This window comes from Pteropus alecto, unplaced genomic scaffold (assembly GCF_000325575.1).
Source record: "Pteropus alecto unplaced genomic scaffold, ASM32557v1 scaffold61, whole genome shotgun sequence".
NCBI lineage: Eukaryota > Metazoa > Chordata > Mammalia > Chiroptera > Pteropodidae > Pteropus > Pteropus alecto.
This window is the reverse complement of record NW_006434835.1, coordinates 4,508,999-4,527,040: the sequence shown is the minus strand read 5'-3', so window position 1 is coordinate 4,527,040 and position 18,042 is coordinate 4,508,999. Positions and strand designations below refer to the sequence as shown.

General features: G+C 35.9%; 1 protein-coding gene across 2 annotated transcripts in view; it reads left to right on the top strand.

Annotated features, from left to right (window-relative positions):
* The window catches only part of ADAM17 (ADAM metallopeptidase domain 17), a 37,013-nt gene that overhangs the window by 6,508 nt on the left and 12,463 nt on the right, over window positions 1-18,042 (top strand). Inside the window, exons 1-10 of one of the 2 annotated variants that reach the window (XM_025045655.1) lie at window positions 433-657; window positions 2,889-3,021; window positions 7,986-8,116; window positions 8,963-9,051; window positions 11,326-11,494; window positions 12,436-12,569; window positions 14,318-14,407; window positions 16,312-16,425; window positions 17,005-17,149; window positions 17,252-17,340. In XM_025045655.1, the coding sequence (XP_024901423.1) occupies window positions 594-657; window positions 2,889-3,021; window positions 7,986-8,116; window positions 8,963-9,051; window positions 11,326-11,494; window positions 12,436-12,569; window positions 14,318-14,407; window positions 16,312-16,425; window positions 17,005-17,149; window positions 17,252-17,340 (1,158 nt within the window). In that variant the 5' untranslated portion in view covers window positions 433-593. Of the gene's footprint in view, window positions 1-432; window positions 658-2,888; window positions 3,022-7,985; window positions 8,117-8,962; window positions 9,052-11,325; window positions 11,495-12,435; window positions 12,570-14,317; window positions 14,408-16,311; window positions 16,426-17,004; window positions 17,150-17,251; window positions 17,341-18,042 lie in introns of those variants that run through there. The other variant, XM_006910225.3, reaches the window with a different exon arrangement.

Genomic DNA, 18,042 nt, shown 5'->3' with positions numbered 1-18,042 from the left:
AGATAATCATGCAATTGAAGTTTTTTTAAATCCACCTTTGTTTAGTATTATAAGTATTTACTATGTTCTTAAAAACCTGTTAACAGCATTTTAAATGATTGTCAATTTTTTTTTGTCATTTAGAAGTGCTATAACTTACCTATTTCCCAGTTATTACCTTGTTTCTGATTTTTGTTAATAAAAATAATGCAAGGCCGGACAGTGAACATCTTTGCGTTCGAGGTTTTTTCTTTGCTGTTTCCTGCTTTAGCCTAGGCCAGTGGTTCCCAGACTCGAACGTACATCAGCATCACCTCGAAGGCATGTTAAACATAACTTCTGGTTTTCACCCCAAGAATTTCTGGTTGAGTAGGATAGAGAGGAGGCCTGAAATTTGGCCTTTCTAGTATGTTCTCAGGTGCTGCTGATGCTGCTTGTGTGGGGAGCACACTTTGAGATCCACTGACCTACCTTATTGACAATGAAACTACAGTATTGAGGTTGTTTCTCAGTCAGTAGGAGTGATTATGATCTTGAATGAAACTGGGTGCGTGTACTAACCTGTATCAGGAAGTTGAAGAGTGAAAGATTGAATCAGCATCTCAGCCTTGAAAATGTGTGCAATTTGTGAACATAGGAGTACTGTTTTGTGCAAGATTCTCTGCTGGGTATTGTCAGGTAAGGATCCTGTGGTGAGTAAAACAGAGTTCCCTTTTGGCCACTTTATAATCCATAAATCTGTGAGATAAGACAGATGTAACTCCAAAGTGCCAGAATAAAGATATAAGAAAAGGGCTTCAGAATTCGGAGGGAGGCGAGATCATGTTTTGTGGACAGGTCAGAAAGTAAGAGGCCAAGAAGTAGAAGGTCCCAAGAAGAGCTAGACTATTTTTAAGGGGTTTCACAAGTATGACATCAGTAAAGCTTGGTGTTTTCAGCCAGGCAGGCCCAAAGTTCAAATCCTGGTTCTGTACTACATTCGCTTTGTGATATTCTCCCTGAGTTTGTTTCTTCATCTGTAAAACGGAGATAATACCCTAGAGATGTTTGTGGAGGTAACATAAAAGTACCCAGTGTGGTGTCTTGTATCAAACACTCAAAAATTGTTGAGTAAATGGTAAGCTTCTCGAAGGTTTTTTGTTGGTGCTGCTAAGCATTATAATTAGCAAGGCCAAACCACCACTAACCGTCCATAGGCATAAAAGTGATTCATGCTTCCTGAAACAGTTTTTCTCTGGATTCAATTTAAGAGGAAATTTTGTTAACAGAAAATGGGTGGTACCCAGCAAGTGTGAAATTTGCTGCCACCTTCTTTAGTCTTGTTTTGAGTTAGACCCTTGAGTGGACTTTGATTAAATTTACACCTTTGCCATCTTCAGGTTTATACTCTGAGGCATTTTTCCTTCGACCTGTCTATAAACTGGCCCTTCCTGCTCCCTTTCTCAGCTATCCTGCTTTAAGTCCATGGCATTGACATATATTTTCCTTTGCATTGTCTGTCTCTCACACTAAAATGAATACTGTTAGGCAAGGACTTTGTTCTGTTTAATGCTTTATCTCACTACCTGGACCAGTGCCTGGCACATAGCAGTGAATGAGTAAATTGATGAACCAGTTGAGGAAATTTTTTTAGGGGAAGAAGAAGATTATTGGGTCGATTCTTTCTTTTAAACATGGATTTGTGAGCACATTTAACCTCAGGAGCAATACACTTGTATTTTGAGCTCCTGCTACTGTATTTTGAAGACATTCTAAGTCCAGAGGAATGATTTTGAATATCATTGCTTCTGCAGTAATATTTGTTGAGAGAAAAGGAATGCTTCAGCTCAAATATTTTTAGGCAGTTTCTACAAAGACTAAGTCACCAAAATTGTATTCCAAGAATCCTCCTGATTTTGGAAGAGGCAGCAGAGTTGCTGTTGATGAAACCTGCTTAGGGATAGCATGTACTTTACAGTATTTACTCTTGCTCTCTACCAAGTAACTTTTCGTGCTTGTTCTATCTTGGGGCAATGCATCTTTGCTTTTCTTGGGTTCCAAGTAAGTCTGGTAAAATAACTAATGTTTTTTTTTCTAGGAATTAGTTTGGTTGTCTTCTTCCTGGTGTCCAGTGGATTGCTACTCTGCCGTATCCGTTGAGAGTAGCAGTTGTAGGGATGTTGCCACTTTTTTTACTCTTTAATTTGGAATATGCGATTTTTCTGTAAAATATTTGCTTTCCCAGTTTTGGTTTGCTCAGGCCATTTATACATTTGTTGCTCTTTGTTACTATACACATCAGCTGATAAGGAATTGACAGAGCACAGGTTGACAGTGGGCCAGTGGAGTTGGCCACCTTGATCTTAGAATTTCTAAACAAACAAGCCAGTAATGCCTTCAGTTTAGAAGTTCACTCATTGCATCATATGATACTCTGAGATATCGAAATTATCTGCATTTAATGGAACACGGATTCATGTTCAGATTTCCCTGGCTGTCACAAATATCTTTAAACTGGTTTCTTTTGACCTAGGATATAAAAAGGTTCATACATTGGCTCGCTTGCTGTGTTCTTGTCTATTATGTCTCTACCCCTCCATTCTTTCCCAAGCCATTTATTTCCTAAAGAAATGAGTTATGTGTTCTGCAGAAATTCTAACGTTCTGGGTGTGGCCGATTGCTTCCTAAAGTTATTTAACTTGGCAACATTTGACATTTATGTTTTAAAAACTAGAAGTTAGATCTTGATTAGGTTTAGGTTCAATTTGTGTTTTTTTGTTTTTTTGTTTTTATAAGACTACTTCATAGGTTGTGAGCAGGGCATTCATAATGTGTTATATTAGGAAGACTTTGTTGTCTGACTCTCTTTTTAGTAAATTACAGTTGGTTGGTGGGTCTAGGTGTTAATAACCTTTTAACTTCTCTTTCAGAAAAGCTTGATTCTTTGCTCTCCGACTACGATATCCTCTCTCTATCTAATATCCAGCAGCACTCGGTAAGAAAAAGGGATCTACAGGCCTCGACGCATTTGGAAACACTACTCACCTTTTCAGCGCTGAAAAGGTAATTTGAGTGATTGATTTGGGGCAAGGGGACTTGGTTTGGCAAAAGTGGAAAAATAAGTCCCCTCCATTGATTGATTGATTGATTATTTATTTATTTATTGTTTTTTAGTATAGTTGTCATATATTAGTTTCAGATATATATGGGTTTCTGCTGAAGTCTTAGGAAATTACAGTTTTAAGGATTTGTAATTGATATAATTAGTCTGTTGTGATTCTTACATAGTGTATGGCTTATTCTAAAATTCATGCTGATGATTATTTTAAAAAGTTAAATGGGTATTTCAAAGATACTAATGATGGTAATAATATATGGACTCTAACAAAGAATTTTAATTAATCGAATGATTATAATACTTATTTTTTTGTACAACTTTAGAACCATCAGTTGAGTACTAAGTACTACCTTTATTTTATTTATGAAGACACTGAGTTTTAGAGTTAAAGGATTTTGTTCACTACCCCACAGCCTAGTTAGTAGTGAGCGGGGTCTAGACTTTTCACATCATAGCATAAATTGTTAGATGTGGTCTATGTGGGCAGTAATTTTAGTGTCTCTTGTTTTGCAGATGTAATTCTGTTAGATAATTATAGGCCTCTTTCTGCAGTCTTTTTAGGGAGCTTTACTGATATCAAAAAAACACTGGGAGAACATAAATAGGCTGAATTTTTCTTTATTCATAGGATAGGCCTTCTCCAACAAATGTTTTATAAAATAAAAATAATATACTTATCCCTCAGAGGCCTGCGGAGATTAGTTCCGGAATCCCCTGCGGATACCAAAACCAGTGGATGCTCAAGAATCTTTATATAGAATGGCATAGTATTTGCACACAACCTACATCCTCTTGTATGCTTTAAATTATCTCTAGATTACTTATAATACCTAATACAGTATAAATGCTATCCAAATAGTTACCTGTATTGTTTAGAGAATAATAATAAGAAAAAAGTGTGTACATGTTCAGTACAGATGCAACCAACCTTAATAGGCCTAACTACATAGTACGTGCCAGCAACAATGTAACTTTTTAATAAATATGTTGATCCATGGTTGGTTGAATCCCTGTATGTGGATACGGAAGGTTGACTGGTGTTAAAAAACAAACTACAGAGGGTATAAGAAGTTTTCACTTCTTCCGAACTCAGTCACACTTCTCAGACACAGACAGGTTTCCGGCACAGACTTCCAAAAGATTTTAATGCATATTTTTTGCATTTAGATCTGTGCATATGTACGTGATAGGGATAACAGATTTACCTTATTTTTAACAGCCACATAAATAAGTTGCATAGAATTGCAACGATTTATTGACCAGTACCCTAAAGATATTGTTTAAAAACCAAAGTGATTTTTTTCTGTAAGAGACAATGCTCAATTGAATATCTTTGTAAATATTCCTTGTCTAGGTCTTTTTATAGGATGCATTCCTCAAAGGAGAATGGGTCAAGTATACACATATTCTAAATGTTTATTGATACCATGTTTCCTCCTAAAGATGTCAGATCAGTTTATTCACCCTGCAGCTTTATATGCGTTTACCTGTTTCTTATTACCCTTGCCAGCACTAGGTTTTATCAGCCTTTAACTCTTGCCCTTCTGAAAGGGGGTGATAGCTCATACTTGTTTTGATTTTCATTTTGTGTGAAATTGAGCATCTTTTCATGTGTTTATAGTCATTTATTTCTCTCTGTTTGCCTTTTCGTATCCTTTTACCTTTTTTTTGGGGGGGGGTTTATCATTTTGCTTACTGAATTGTAGTGCTTAGTATATTTATCACATGTGTAACTAATATTTTGTGCAAATATCTTTTTACTGTATCTTTTTATTTTTCCTAGTTATTGCCATCATCCTTAGGTAATTTTTAAATAATTTCTTTCTGTTAGATTTCATGTCAAAATATTGCAATATTGGTTATCTAGCTTGCAGGCCTATAGCAAATTGGAGCACAGTGGTGATAATAATAATAGCTACAGTTTATCAGGTGCTTATTTTGTATAATTTACTTCATTAGGTACTTTGCATGTATTATCTCTAATTCTGACATACTCTACACAGAAGTTTTTGTTACTTCCTTTTTGAAGGCAAAAAAAAAAAAAAAAGCTCAGAGGAGTTAGGTAACTTGCCCAAGGTTACTCAGCTAGTAAATGAAAGATAAAGAATTTGAACACAAGTCCGACTCCAAAACTTGTATTATTCCTGCTACACTGATGAATACTTTGGTGAAGGATGGATAGTGGAAATGAGTAGGAGCAATAGAAGAGAAGGGGAAACTATAAAATGATAACTGAAATTTTAACTTTCTGAGTTTTTTTTTTTTAAAGTTAGATTTGTGGTGGCTTGTAGAATCCTTGCTATAGGGGCAAATAGTGCCATAGCCTTATATACTACTTTTTCATGTTTCACACATGACACTGATTCTTTAAGAAAATGTTAAACAGTATCTGCTTATTATCTTCTCTCTGTATAAGGAAGAGAAATTTGTAACTTCTTATACAGAATTTTCATCTTAAATATTTATTGGGAAATGTATATAACAATGTATGAGAACTTTGTACCAAGTACTCTAAAATAGTTTATTTCATTGAACTCTGGAAACCATTCCCTTGGTAGGTGGTATTATGTCTACTTGTAGATGACAATACTTAGATTCAGAAGTTAAGGTCAAGATCAAACAGTAAGTGGTAGAGACAGAATTCAAGCCAGATTTGTCAGACTCCAAAGCCCATACCCTTCTTTCTATTATACTTTGTTATGAAAGCTTAAAAGAAAAAAATTGAGTTACCTGAAATGATCATTTTATATAGGATTGAATTTAACCTATGTGAAACCACTCATTGATGGTGATGGTAAATGATTAGATTTTCTGTTTTGAGATAGTAGTGGAAAGCCAAATAATTTAAGCAAAAATCATAAAATTAAATTTGAATGTGACTGTTAGCAGTTGAAAAGCATGGAACTATCAAGAGAATATATGATGAGTTAAAAAGTAGCTTTATGGAAAAACTGAAATTTGTCAGGAAGTTACATTTTCTCTTTTTTTAAATAAATCAAATACTGTTATTCTAAAGTAATAAAAAAGTTACAGATATTGTTTTGATACTTTTTTGATAATGTTATAATTTTAAAGTTAGATAGTTGTTCCTCTTATAAGTGAAATATCAAATTATTTGAAGAGGGCTAGAACTGATAAGGAAATGAAAGTGATATATACCCAGCTAAATGGACCATTAAAAATAGATATGAGGTAAAACTTCCAGTAATAAAACAAAATCCCTAGGGATGTAATATACAGCCTGGCAACCATAGTTAATGGTATTATATTGCATATTTAAAGTTGCTAAGAGTAGATCATAAAAGTTCTCATCACAAAAAAATTTGTGACTATATGGTGACAGGTGTTAACTAGAGTTATTGTAATGATCATTTTGTGGTATATTCAAAAAAATAGATATGAAGATAATTTTAACTCAGTGGATTAACACCAGTTTGTAGATACTGTAAATCTTTAAATCCGAAGGCATAAAGATAAATGAAAATGCTAAAAGAAGTCTGTAAGTTCAGGACTTCACATAATTTTGGAAGGATAGAGTAAAGTATAAATTCTGACATATCCTTTTGGAAGTTTTGTAACTCAAAGGTAAAGATTGGAAACTCAGAAAAAAACCAGGAATTTTACCATCATTTGGTTCTTAATCTTTATAACAGCAGATTATTAGTGTAGAAAATGAAGAGTACAATTCAGTGATTTTTCTGGAAAGAACATTAAGTAAAAGTAATATCGAGACTCTAAAGTAAATAATAAGGCATTTATAATACCAATGCTTTTCAGAGTTCACAGCATAGCCGATTGGAAAAAATATAACTGCAGATGTGAGGGAAGATACATTTTGCGATAGCAGGAGAAAATGTTCCAAGGTTTTCTGAAATAATGTTCTATTGTGTCTTTCCCAGTGACCATTAAAAAACCACAGGCAAACTAAAATTACCTTGGTATGCTCAAAAAGTTAAAAATATTTGTTGTCATGGAGACAGTCTCAGTCTAGATTCTTCCTGGCAGTTTAGACTTATGCAAACCCATGAGGGAAGTAACATTTCATATTTTCAGCACCACAGCTGACAAAGTTTGTTCTGTGGCTGAGATGAAAAACATACCTTTCTTTATCTTTGGTGTTCATAGGCACATCGAAAGGGCTCTGCAAATAATAATTGAAAAATTCTTGCTGACCATGCCCAGTTTTTATGTCAGGACTAAAACTTGTAGTAAACAAAAGAATATTGAGCCAACTAAAGAACTGCAGTGTGTATTTTAATGTTAGCATTGTATTTGCCTTGTATTTATTGTCCTCGTGGTATTATGGATTAATTTTTTTCCAGATAGGTTTTTTTTTAGAAGGAGAAGAAAAGCGTGAGTGTTTTTAAATAAAGTAGCATTTTGCTGTGCAAAATTGATTGCTAGAGGCAGCATAATACAGGCTTCTGAAATAAACCAAGTTCAGTTTTCAGTTTCACCATGGAGTATGTTCATTAACCTCCAAGCCTCAATTTTTACTGTGTGGAGTAGAAATAACATGTACAGAGCATCTTGCAATGAGTAGGTGTTCAATAAATGCTGTCTAATAATATCAGTCTTTAATAAGTTTTTAAGACAGCCAGGAATCTTACAGTATTCAGATATGTGTGTTTCCTTACTCTTCAGTCTCTGGAAAAGATGACTGCCTAAGCTCTGTGAACCTTTTTTCTCCAGATTCTTACAACTTAAAGAACTTAGTCTCTTTGACTTAACAGGAGATATAATGCTCTGAGTATCTAGTAAAACAGTAGTAAAAACTTGCATAGTGATTTTATTAATGTCAACTCTTCTCTTAACTTCTTTTAAAGACAGTTGAATTAAATGAAAGTTAGGCTTCTATTTTATGTTCTTAGAGTAAAATATGGATGCATATTTTTTTTTTTTTTTTAAGGCATTTTAAATTATACCTGACATCAAGTACTGAACGCTTTTCCCAAAATTTCAAAGTTGTGGTGGTCGATGGTAAAGATGAAAGCGAATACACCGTCAAATGGCAGGACTTCTTCAGCGGACACGTGGTTGGTTAGTATGGAGCTCGTTTGTTTGCCTTTGTGTCTGGGGTGTTAGATGTGCAGCTCTAACTTGATTCCATACTCTTTTGGTGGGGAGGTAGCGGGTATCAAAGTACTGATATGCTTTATTTTACTTAGATTTTCTGTTTTTAGATAGTGAACTATCTAAGTTTGGAAGCAGAAACATTCAAACAGGAGAATATGGGTATTATCTAGCATGTCATACTAGTTGGCTATTCTGATAGTTAAAATGAATTTCCTCTCAAGTGATAAGAATTTAACCTTTTTTTGTCTCCAAAAGAGGATTGTGGGCTTCCCTTATGAGATTTTAAACAGGGAAGCTAGGAGATAAAATAATTGATTTCATGATTCTGTTATGCACTTATTTAAGAAAATATATCAAGCACTCGTGGTTTATTTCTGGAACTTTTTTCTACAATAGGAAATGAGACATCAAAATCCTCAAATAGTATAGTTCTGGACCTGTATATTCCAAATCATGCTTTCTACTGCCTCTTAGTTCTTTCTTACCCCAAATTAGGTGAAGTTATTCCAGAAGAAAATCTACCCATTTGTTTGTTTTGTTCTGTAATGCACTCTAGATCATTCTCATAAGAGGCTTGAGGGGCAGAGATAGGTTTTAGGTGACTGGAGTCGAGGCTACCTACCCCTTGGGAGTGAGAGTTACCCGGCTGCTTCCCGGGGCCTGTGCATCGTGGTGGCAGGCTGCCACAGTCTTTGGCGGGTTCACTCCGATGAAGGGCTTGGTTGATTTTTAATGGCAATAGTGCATAGTTTATTTTTTTGATATAAATATTTTTTAATAAAACATTTTTCTACATTTTTCTCTTTTAAGGTGAGCCTGACTCTAGGGTTCTGGCCCACATAGGAGACGACGACATCACAATAAGGATCAACACAGATGGGGCAGAGTATAATATAGAGGTAAATCTATGTGTGAACTTTTTCCTTAGGAACATATATCTGATTATTTTTTTCAAATTTCTATTTTAAATGGTTATAACATTGGTTAATAACATAAATTTTAGGTATACAGTATTATAAAATGACATCTGTATACTCAATTGTCTGCTCACCACCTGAAGTCTCGTTTCCTTCTGTTCCCACATACTTGGCCCCCTTTACCCTCATCCTCCCATGACCCCATTTCCCAAACCTTGGTAGCCACCATTCTGTCATCTGTATATGTGAGTTTCTTTTTCGTTTGTTTTATTTGTTCCTTGATGGTTTTTTGTTTTATATCCCATGTATGAGTGAAATCATATGGTTCTTGTTCTTTTATAACTGACTTATTTCACTATATATCTGATTCAAAAAAAGCTGTTTCTCAGTTGTTTTAAGAAGACAGAGGTCTGTAATTATACTTACTTACTTTTCTCCTTGTATTTAAAGTTTTTTACTTTAACCGGGAAAGTCGATGATTTTTTCAAAAGATACTTTTTACAAATACCTAAGATGCTTTCATAAGATGCACCCTGTATTTCTAAGTACCATAATTGAGAACAAGTCACATGTGGGGTTGATAATAGGAAGAGAAAATTTTCTTTCCCTCCTGACTCATTTAGAGTGTATAATTCAATGGTTTTTAGTATGTTCCTAGAGTTATGCAGTCATCACGACGATCAGTGTTAGAGCATTGCCTCACCCCCAGAAGGGGCCCCATACCCTTTAGCAGCCTACCACCTGTTTTGCCCCAATGTCTCTAGCCCTAGGCAACCACTGGTCTACTGGCTGTCTCTTTAGATTTGCTTGGTCATTTCATCTAAATGGAATCACACAGCATGTGGTCCTTCGCAGCAGTCCCCAACCTTTTTGGCTTCAGGGACCAGTGCAGTGCTGCTCTGAGGATCTGATGCCTGATGCTCTGAGGTGGAGCTGAGGCGGTGATGCTGGCGCTGGGGAGCAGCTGCAAATACAGATGAAGCTTCGCTTGCTCGCCTGCCGCTCACCTGCTATGCGGCCCGGTTCCTAACAGGCCATAGAACAGTAATGGTGATACTGATCCGTGGCCCGGAGATTGGGGACCGCTGGTCTTTTATGACTGGCTTCTTAGAATGTTTTCAAGTTCCGTTCATGTTGTAGCATGTGTCAATACTTATTTCTTTTTATTGCCAAATAATATTCTGTTGCATGGATATAACGCATTTTGCTTATCAGTTGGACATTTGGGTGGTTTTCAGTTTTTGGCTATTATGAATAATGCTGCTGTGAATATTTGTGAACGAGTGTTTGTGTGAGCATTTCTTCATTTCACTTGGGTATATGTGTTTAACCTTTTGAGGAACTGCCAGACTGTATTCCATAGTGGCTGCACTTTACATCTCATCATTTTAGATTTGCTGCATTTTATATTACATATAACATTCTTACCAGCAGTATGTGAGGATTCTGATTTCTCCGCCTCCTTGCCAATACTTGTTATTATTTGTATCTTTGATTATAGCCATCCTAGTGGGTATCAGTGTTTTCTTTTGGTTTTAGTTTTTATTTCTATGATGAATATGTAGACATATATAAATTTCATATTTTTTTTGTACATTTCTCACACGCTTTTGGTTCTGATGAGACTAGTATCCTTACAGAGAAGAACTTGGTTTTTGAAATGACAAACTTTTGGGGTAACCTTTCAAGTATGTTAGTTCTGATTTACCACGGCCTTGTAAGTGAAGATTGTTTAAAAACCACTTTCCATGAAACTAATAAGTTTTAGGCATATTGTTACAAGTTTTTAGTCTTCTATCATGAAAATGTGTTTGTTCTTTTCTTTGCCTATAAAGATGTTAAGGAAACTAGAATGAAAATGCACAAGAACAGAAAGCTTATCTAACTTTCATTGCTGTATGTCCATCACCTAGAACAGTGCCTGCATACAATAACTGTTAACAGAGATATTTTTGAGTCAATGAATGGAAAAGGTTATGCATTTTCTCTTCTTCATCTTCTAAAAGATTTTATAACTTGTGGAAAATAATGCTTTTCTGTATACCCAGATACAAAGAGTGAATAATCCATGTATTTATTTACTAGCATGGTAACTCTACAGTAAAAATTGAAATGATTAATTTTTGATAAAATGACTAGTCAATTTACTTAACCCGGAAATGAATGTTAGTGAAAAAAATAAAAGGATGTTGTAAGAATTTATTGTTTAAGAATTCTTATGTTTTCCATCTCAATTATATATGTTTTCTATTTTAGCCACTTTGGAGACTAATTAATGATACTAATGACAAAAGAATGTTAGCTTATAAATCTGAAGATATCAAGAATGTTTCACGTTTGCAGTCTCCAAAAGTGTGTGGTTATATAAAGGCGGGTAATGAAGATTTGCTTCCAGAAGGACTAGTGGACAAAGAGCCCCCTGATGGTAAGACTTCAAAAATATATTTCAAATAAGAAACAGGCATTACAGTTGTCTTCGACAGGGGTAGTATTAATTAATAAAAAAATAACATGATTATCAAGTAACTATAATATTTGGCTTGAAAATAGAGTTCAGAAATTCTTAAGTTAATTCTTTAGACAAAAGAATTAATATAAGTAAGAATGTAAGTAAGAATATAATATAAGAAATGAAAACTAGACAATAACGATAACAATAAAGATTGGATTTTTTTAAAAGAAGATTGGGGAAAGTGGAATTGTGTAATCTGAGAACATATTTTATATTTGCAAGTATTTAAAAATGACAAAATAATACTACTGAAAAACAAGATTATAAGAAGTTGGTAGCAAGAGAGATCTACACTGTTCAGAAAGAAGGCTATCAGTCTCGCTACAGATCAGTGTTAGAGTCATTTGAAAACAACCGTCTTGGAGAAATAGTCTACTGTGCTGTTTTGAAAACTTTAGAAAATATTACTAGCGTTTTAATATATAAAGTTCTTAAACAATTTGATTATTTGATAAGAAAAACGACCTATTAACACCAACTCATTTTTAATATTTGATTATCCTGATATTTTTATCATTACTTTGATTAATTCATGGACTTCTTCCAGAATAAAATGACAGCTTCATAGGCTGGCAATGCTTAGGTGATTATTTTACTCTTAAGTACTTTTTAAAGTTTCCTTATTTTAAAAATTAAGGAGGAACTCTTCCTTGGTTTTGAATTCTAGTTTTAAAATCTCATACTGCTTTTCACTTTTCTGTCTTCCTCCAAATTCTTTTTTTGTTCAAGATACCTTTAAGGATACTAAGCTCAAATAAAATTGCTTCAAAAAATATGCTAGATTTAAAGTGTTACTATAAAAAACTCCTGTTTTGATGAATTTTGATTTAATAGTGCGTACAAATTCATATTAGAGCTTGTGCACCGGGTGAAGAGAAGAGCCACGCCCGATCCCATGAGGAACACGTGTAAATTGCTGGTGGTGGCGGATCATCGCTTCTACAGATACATGGGCAGAGGGGAGGAGAGCACAACTACGAACTACCTCGTAAGTATTCGGTATCGGATAAGTAATCGGACCCAAAAAATCATGTTAGATAAATTCCATTTAAGAGAAGACTGCTCCAATGTTAAACATAATGAAACCAGATCTCTTATAGATACTGTATTTCGTAAAATATTTGAGGATTGTCCTCAGGTTCTTATATTACTGCGTAGAGATTCTAGTTTCATGTGTTTGAAAACCTATTTTACCTTTGAACTATTTTCTGCACATTAGAATTTTTATGCTGGTTTAGGGAGAGTTCATAACATAGCACAGGCCTCCCTTCTTTATAAGCAAATTCTTTGAAAATATTACTGCTCTAATGGCAGTGACCTCATTGGTGACATGTATGTATGCTGTAGAGTGGGGGAAAAAAAGTATTTATATGAACCTGTGTGTATTATTTTTGCTTATATGTATATGTCAGAGAAGATCAGTTTGGTGTATATTATAAAAAAATAGCTAGTTATTGGACTATAAGTGTGTGAAGTAGATGGGACTTTCACGGTCATAACCAGCTGTAGGACAGAGATATGCAGGAAAGATTACAGGAGTGTCGACACTGGTTTTAGCATTTACTATTGTAATTTTAAAATCGGGACTCATATGTCATTGACATTTTTATTAGTATGACCTCATCTGTCCTGATAACTTGGCACTGACCAAAATGTCGTTTTGGAAATAAAAGAGAATGCAGCTATTCATGCACAAGAGCCTAGTGCAGTAAAGACGTCTTTCTCATTGCCTCGCTTTTCCATCCTGTTTTATTGGTCCCCTCCCTCACCCTGCTTTCCCTTCGTGTCACGTCCAGTGAAAGAATTTATTATGAGGTTAGTAGGAGTAGTGTGTGAAGTCATTGTGATTCTTGTTCCTAAGTCAGACCCTTTCTTGAAAAGGTTTCTTAATACGGGCTTTGTGTTAAGGGGCCCCTCTTAATTTACTTCTTTGTACGTCACACCATGAATATGAATGTAATGAGAAGCTTGGTCTTCAAAATCACATTTCTTAGTCCTACAGTTTCTATAGGGAAAACAGTTTTCTGGACCTATAACATGCTTCACAGTTGCACAGACATGCCTCATCTACTCAGTTTTAAACGATAAAATATTCTCTTTGAGGAGACGATGGTGCTGAGCATTTTGTTTTTATAGTGAGAACAGTCCTTTGTTGTCTTCCTGTCCCCTCTACCCACCTAACTGCCTTCCCAAGTCAGAGCACAGAAGAAAGGGGGACTGGTGAGACCTCCGGCCTCCGGCTCCCTCTTCCTGGGCCTCAGCGCTGCACGTGGCCCAGGACGGTGGGGAACGGGGTTCACAGCGTCTGGACTGTGCCTCACTTTTCTGAGGGAGGCGTGTGAGGAACTTGCCAAGAGATGGAGTGAAGACAGATACTTCTTAGGAGAGAATGTTTTAGGTAAATTTGATTGACTGTTAACTCTCATTTTTGTAGTTGACTGGAATGGCAGTTTTTAACAAGCCTATTACTTGATATTTTGGTTTCTTACGCAGTCGACTTCTTGGATTTGTAGTAAACTGTACCACTGTTTATTCTGGTAACAACACTGTTTGGGCCTAGGAATAATTTGTCAGTGATCGAGAGTAACGTCTTAATGCTGGTTTTTATAATTGGTAGAAACTTTTACAATGGCATTTTTTCTAAACTGTTTTTTTTATCCCTGAAGAATTCGTGACATTGCAAAGGGTAGTGAAGACACGCATGTCTTCCTCTCACTCTCTCCCTTATGCCCACAGATAGAGCTGATTGACAGAGTCGATGATATCTATCGGAACACTTCGTGGGACAACGCAGGTTTTAAAGGTTACGGAATACAGATAGAGCAGGTATTTATCAATGCAGGTGGCTTATATTACTCAGCTAAGTTATGTAACGTAAATGTCACTTACATTCAAACTCCAAAACTTACCTTCAACTTTAATCATAAATATTCTCAAATACCAGTGATTTTTATCTGATAAATTTGACAGTTTTTTAATATTATTTATAGATAATGAAGTTTTCTGTTCTTAGACTCCTTTTAAGTAGAAAGCCTTTTTATGCTCCTACGATCTCCCCTTTCTCTGAATTCATGGCCTTTTTATTGCCTCAATTTTCTTTTCTTTGACTATGTCTTTAGTTAGAATCCTAGTGCATATTGTTGACTCTTTAGTTAGAAAAGTTACTCAAAAATACTGTGTACTTTGCAAGGCGTTTATACATATCGAACCGTTAGATCGCTTCTCCCAAAGATCTTCTGATTTCTTATAATCTGTTGATAATCTTTTAATCGAGTACATCTAGCCATGATGTATTAATGCCATCTTAATTATATCAAATAGTAAAAATCATTCCAAATTGATAAGACTGATTAAAAAGACTGTTTTGAAATTGGGTATTACTTTGGACATTTTGTTATGGAAATTGTTGTTTCCATTTTTTCTAGGCTGTTCGTACTAAACTAACCATATTCTTATAGGTTCTGTAGATAGAATGTAGAGATTAAAAAACTTGAAATTATGTATTATACCTGTAAATGTTAAACTTTTATAGTACTTGTAAGAAACTAAGAATTATTTTTCCCTTTTCCATTCTTTTACTGTTTTGCATTTTCTTTTTTTAAGTTATTTGAATAGGTAATAGATACACATGGTACAAAAGCCAGTGAAAAGTAAGTCTCCTCAGCCTTTACCCATTGTCAAACCAGTGTTTTCCGCAGAGACATCCATGTCACTAGTTTCATGTGTATCTTTCCAGAGATATTTTATGTGTGTGTGGCATGTGTGTGTATGTGTGTATATTTGACACTTTGGTGGTACACTGTACTCTTTTGGACCTTGCTTTTTCATTTCATGAATATGTTGATTATTCCATTATGGTACATACAAAGATGCTTCACTTGTTTCAGATAGCTGTGACACGTTTGAGTTTTAGAGGATCAATAAATAAAGCTCTCTTTTGCTTTAGAACTTGGAACCAGTTGAAAAAACAAGTGTAATATAGGAGATAAAAATATCAGCTTCTGTAATGATAGCAGATGGCTTGGGAGATGTGGTTTAGATGTGCAGTCACAGTGGGCTTTCACCTGTTTTATCCCAGAACTGACCCTAGAGCTGCAAGGCCCAGCACAATGAGCTTACCGTGTGGTGGCAGAGCCAACCAGGGTCTACCCTCTGCGGGCTGGCAGAGCCAGAAGGGATGCCAGAAACAACAGAGCTGAGCATGGCTTTGCTCCATTTCCCAAACTCGTCAGTCGATGTTTCATCTCCTTTAGACAGAAGCCTTTGTTCTTTTGTTTTTTTTTTTTTTATAAAGCAGCATTAATACGTATTTGTACTGTTTGTACAAGGAAAAGCCCCTATTCTCCATAATCTTTGTTCCGGTGATATACAGTGAGGTACACCTTACTGTTCTATGTCTCTGCATCATTGACTGTAGTTGAAATAACTATTTTAGGCTCATGGAACCCAAGTTCTCATTTTTTCCAACTAAATGAAGAAGAAACGAAAATTTGGGAGGACATTTATAAATTTATAAATCATTCATTGATCTGTGTTTTCCATATCATATGCTTCTTACTTTGTTTTCAAACATTGAATATTTAGAGCTGAAGAATTTTCTGGAATTTTGGATCTAAAACATTTATTCTAGAATTGTAGATAGTCTTACTTTGAATACCTCAAACAGTGCAGTTTTCAGAGTCGGTGGCTGTTTTTCAAGTGTTCTAAGTGTATTATCTCTTTAAGTATAGATTCGCATTCTCAAGTCTCCACAAGAGGTAAAACCTGGTGAAAGGCACTACAATATGGCAAAAAGTTACCCAAATGAAGAAAAGGATGCTTGGGATGTGAAGATGTTGCTCGAGGTGGGTTGTGGAATCCTGGGTGTGATGCTGTTCTTACCGCTTTGTGATTTCAAATGTGCGGGTCATGGACTTTTTACATTGGAGACCGTAGGTTGTTAACAGTAGAGGTTTTTAAAGTAATACGTGGAGCCTTTTTAAGAAAAGAAAAATCCTCCCAAAGCACCAGTGCTGGCTTAAATGGATTTCGATCTTAATTTTAGTAACATAAAACTAGGTATATGTGCTTTCCTGTAAGTTTATATTTATAATTCCTATACATTGGGGGCTGCGACCCACTGAGGAGGTGTCAAAGTGTGGAGCCTGACAGCTGGACCGTCCCCAGTGCTGGGCTGCTCTTAGTTTTCGAGAACTTCTTTAAAAAGCTTCCAAGCTCTTCCCTTTTGTCCAGCCCCCACCCCGTCAGATGACAGCCTGCTTGTCCCCTGCATCGATGGGCAGGACCTGAGGGGAAGGAGCACTGTACTGCACGGTTTGGTGCAGACCCGCAGTCAGTCGTAGAGGACTGTTCTAGAATATTTGGTAGAAACATTCTTCAGTCTGATGTAATAATCTAATTAAGAATGCTTTTCATTTTCATAGCAATTTAGCTTTGACATAGCTGAAGAAGCATCTAAAGTCTGCCTAGCTCATCTTTTCACGTACCAGGATTTCGATATGGGGACTCTTGGATTAGCTTACGTCGGGTCTCCCAGAGCCAACAGTCACGGTGGTGTCTGTCCAAAGGGTAAGCTTTCCGTCTGGAGTGGGTTTGCGGGGGTAGCAAGCCGATGGGTCATGTTACAACTCTGTACCGAGCAAGCAATTTGTCTCTTTCCTTTTTCTTTAGCTTATTATAGTCCAATTGGAAAGAAAAATATCTATTTGAATAGTGGTTTGACCAGCACAAAAAATTATGGTAAAACCATCCTTACAAAGGTATGTTCTTTTATTTTTTAAAAGTACAGATTCTGAGTTTATTGTAGTAGTTGGACGTTTATGTAGGTATTTTTAAAAACAGTAATACGTCTTGGGTTTTCTTGTTTCGGCCTAAAAAATCACATATTCTTTGGTGGGAAATATGAACGCGAAAGGTATAAAGAATAAAATAAAAGTTACTTGTCAAACCTCTTTGAGAGCCATGAGGGTCATTGTCTTTCCTGACGACATCCCCCCAATGCCCTTTGGGTGCTTGTTCCTGGTCTTGCAGTGTTGTCCCCAGACTCATTTCCTGGACCCATGTGTCCTCTCGGTTCACACCGTCATTTTGGCGTGGCATATCCTCCAGGAGCTTCCAAAGAAAGGGTGCCCGAGAGGCACATGCCTGAGATTTCGCGTATCTGGAAACGTCTTGACCCCCTCTGAGACTTGATTGTTAATGTAGGCGCGTAGATTCTCTCTCCTTGCATCCGAAGGCGCCGCTCCATTGGCTGTCGATGTTTTGTTTTGTTTTCCTGTTAAAGAGCCTGAACTCATTCCAGTTTTTTATCTTTAGTATGTGACCTGTTCGTTTTCCCTCTAGAAGATTTCAGGATCTTGTTTTTGCCCAGATATATCCATTAGGAATGTGTTAGGCACATCCTAGAAAATTTAGGTAACAGAAAGTCTAATAAACAGTGACTTAAATAAGGGGTGTGTGTG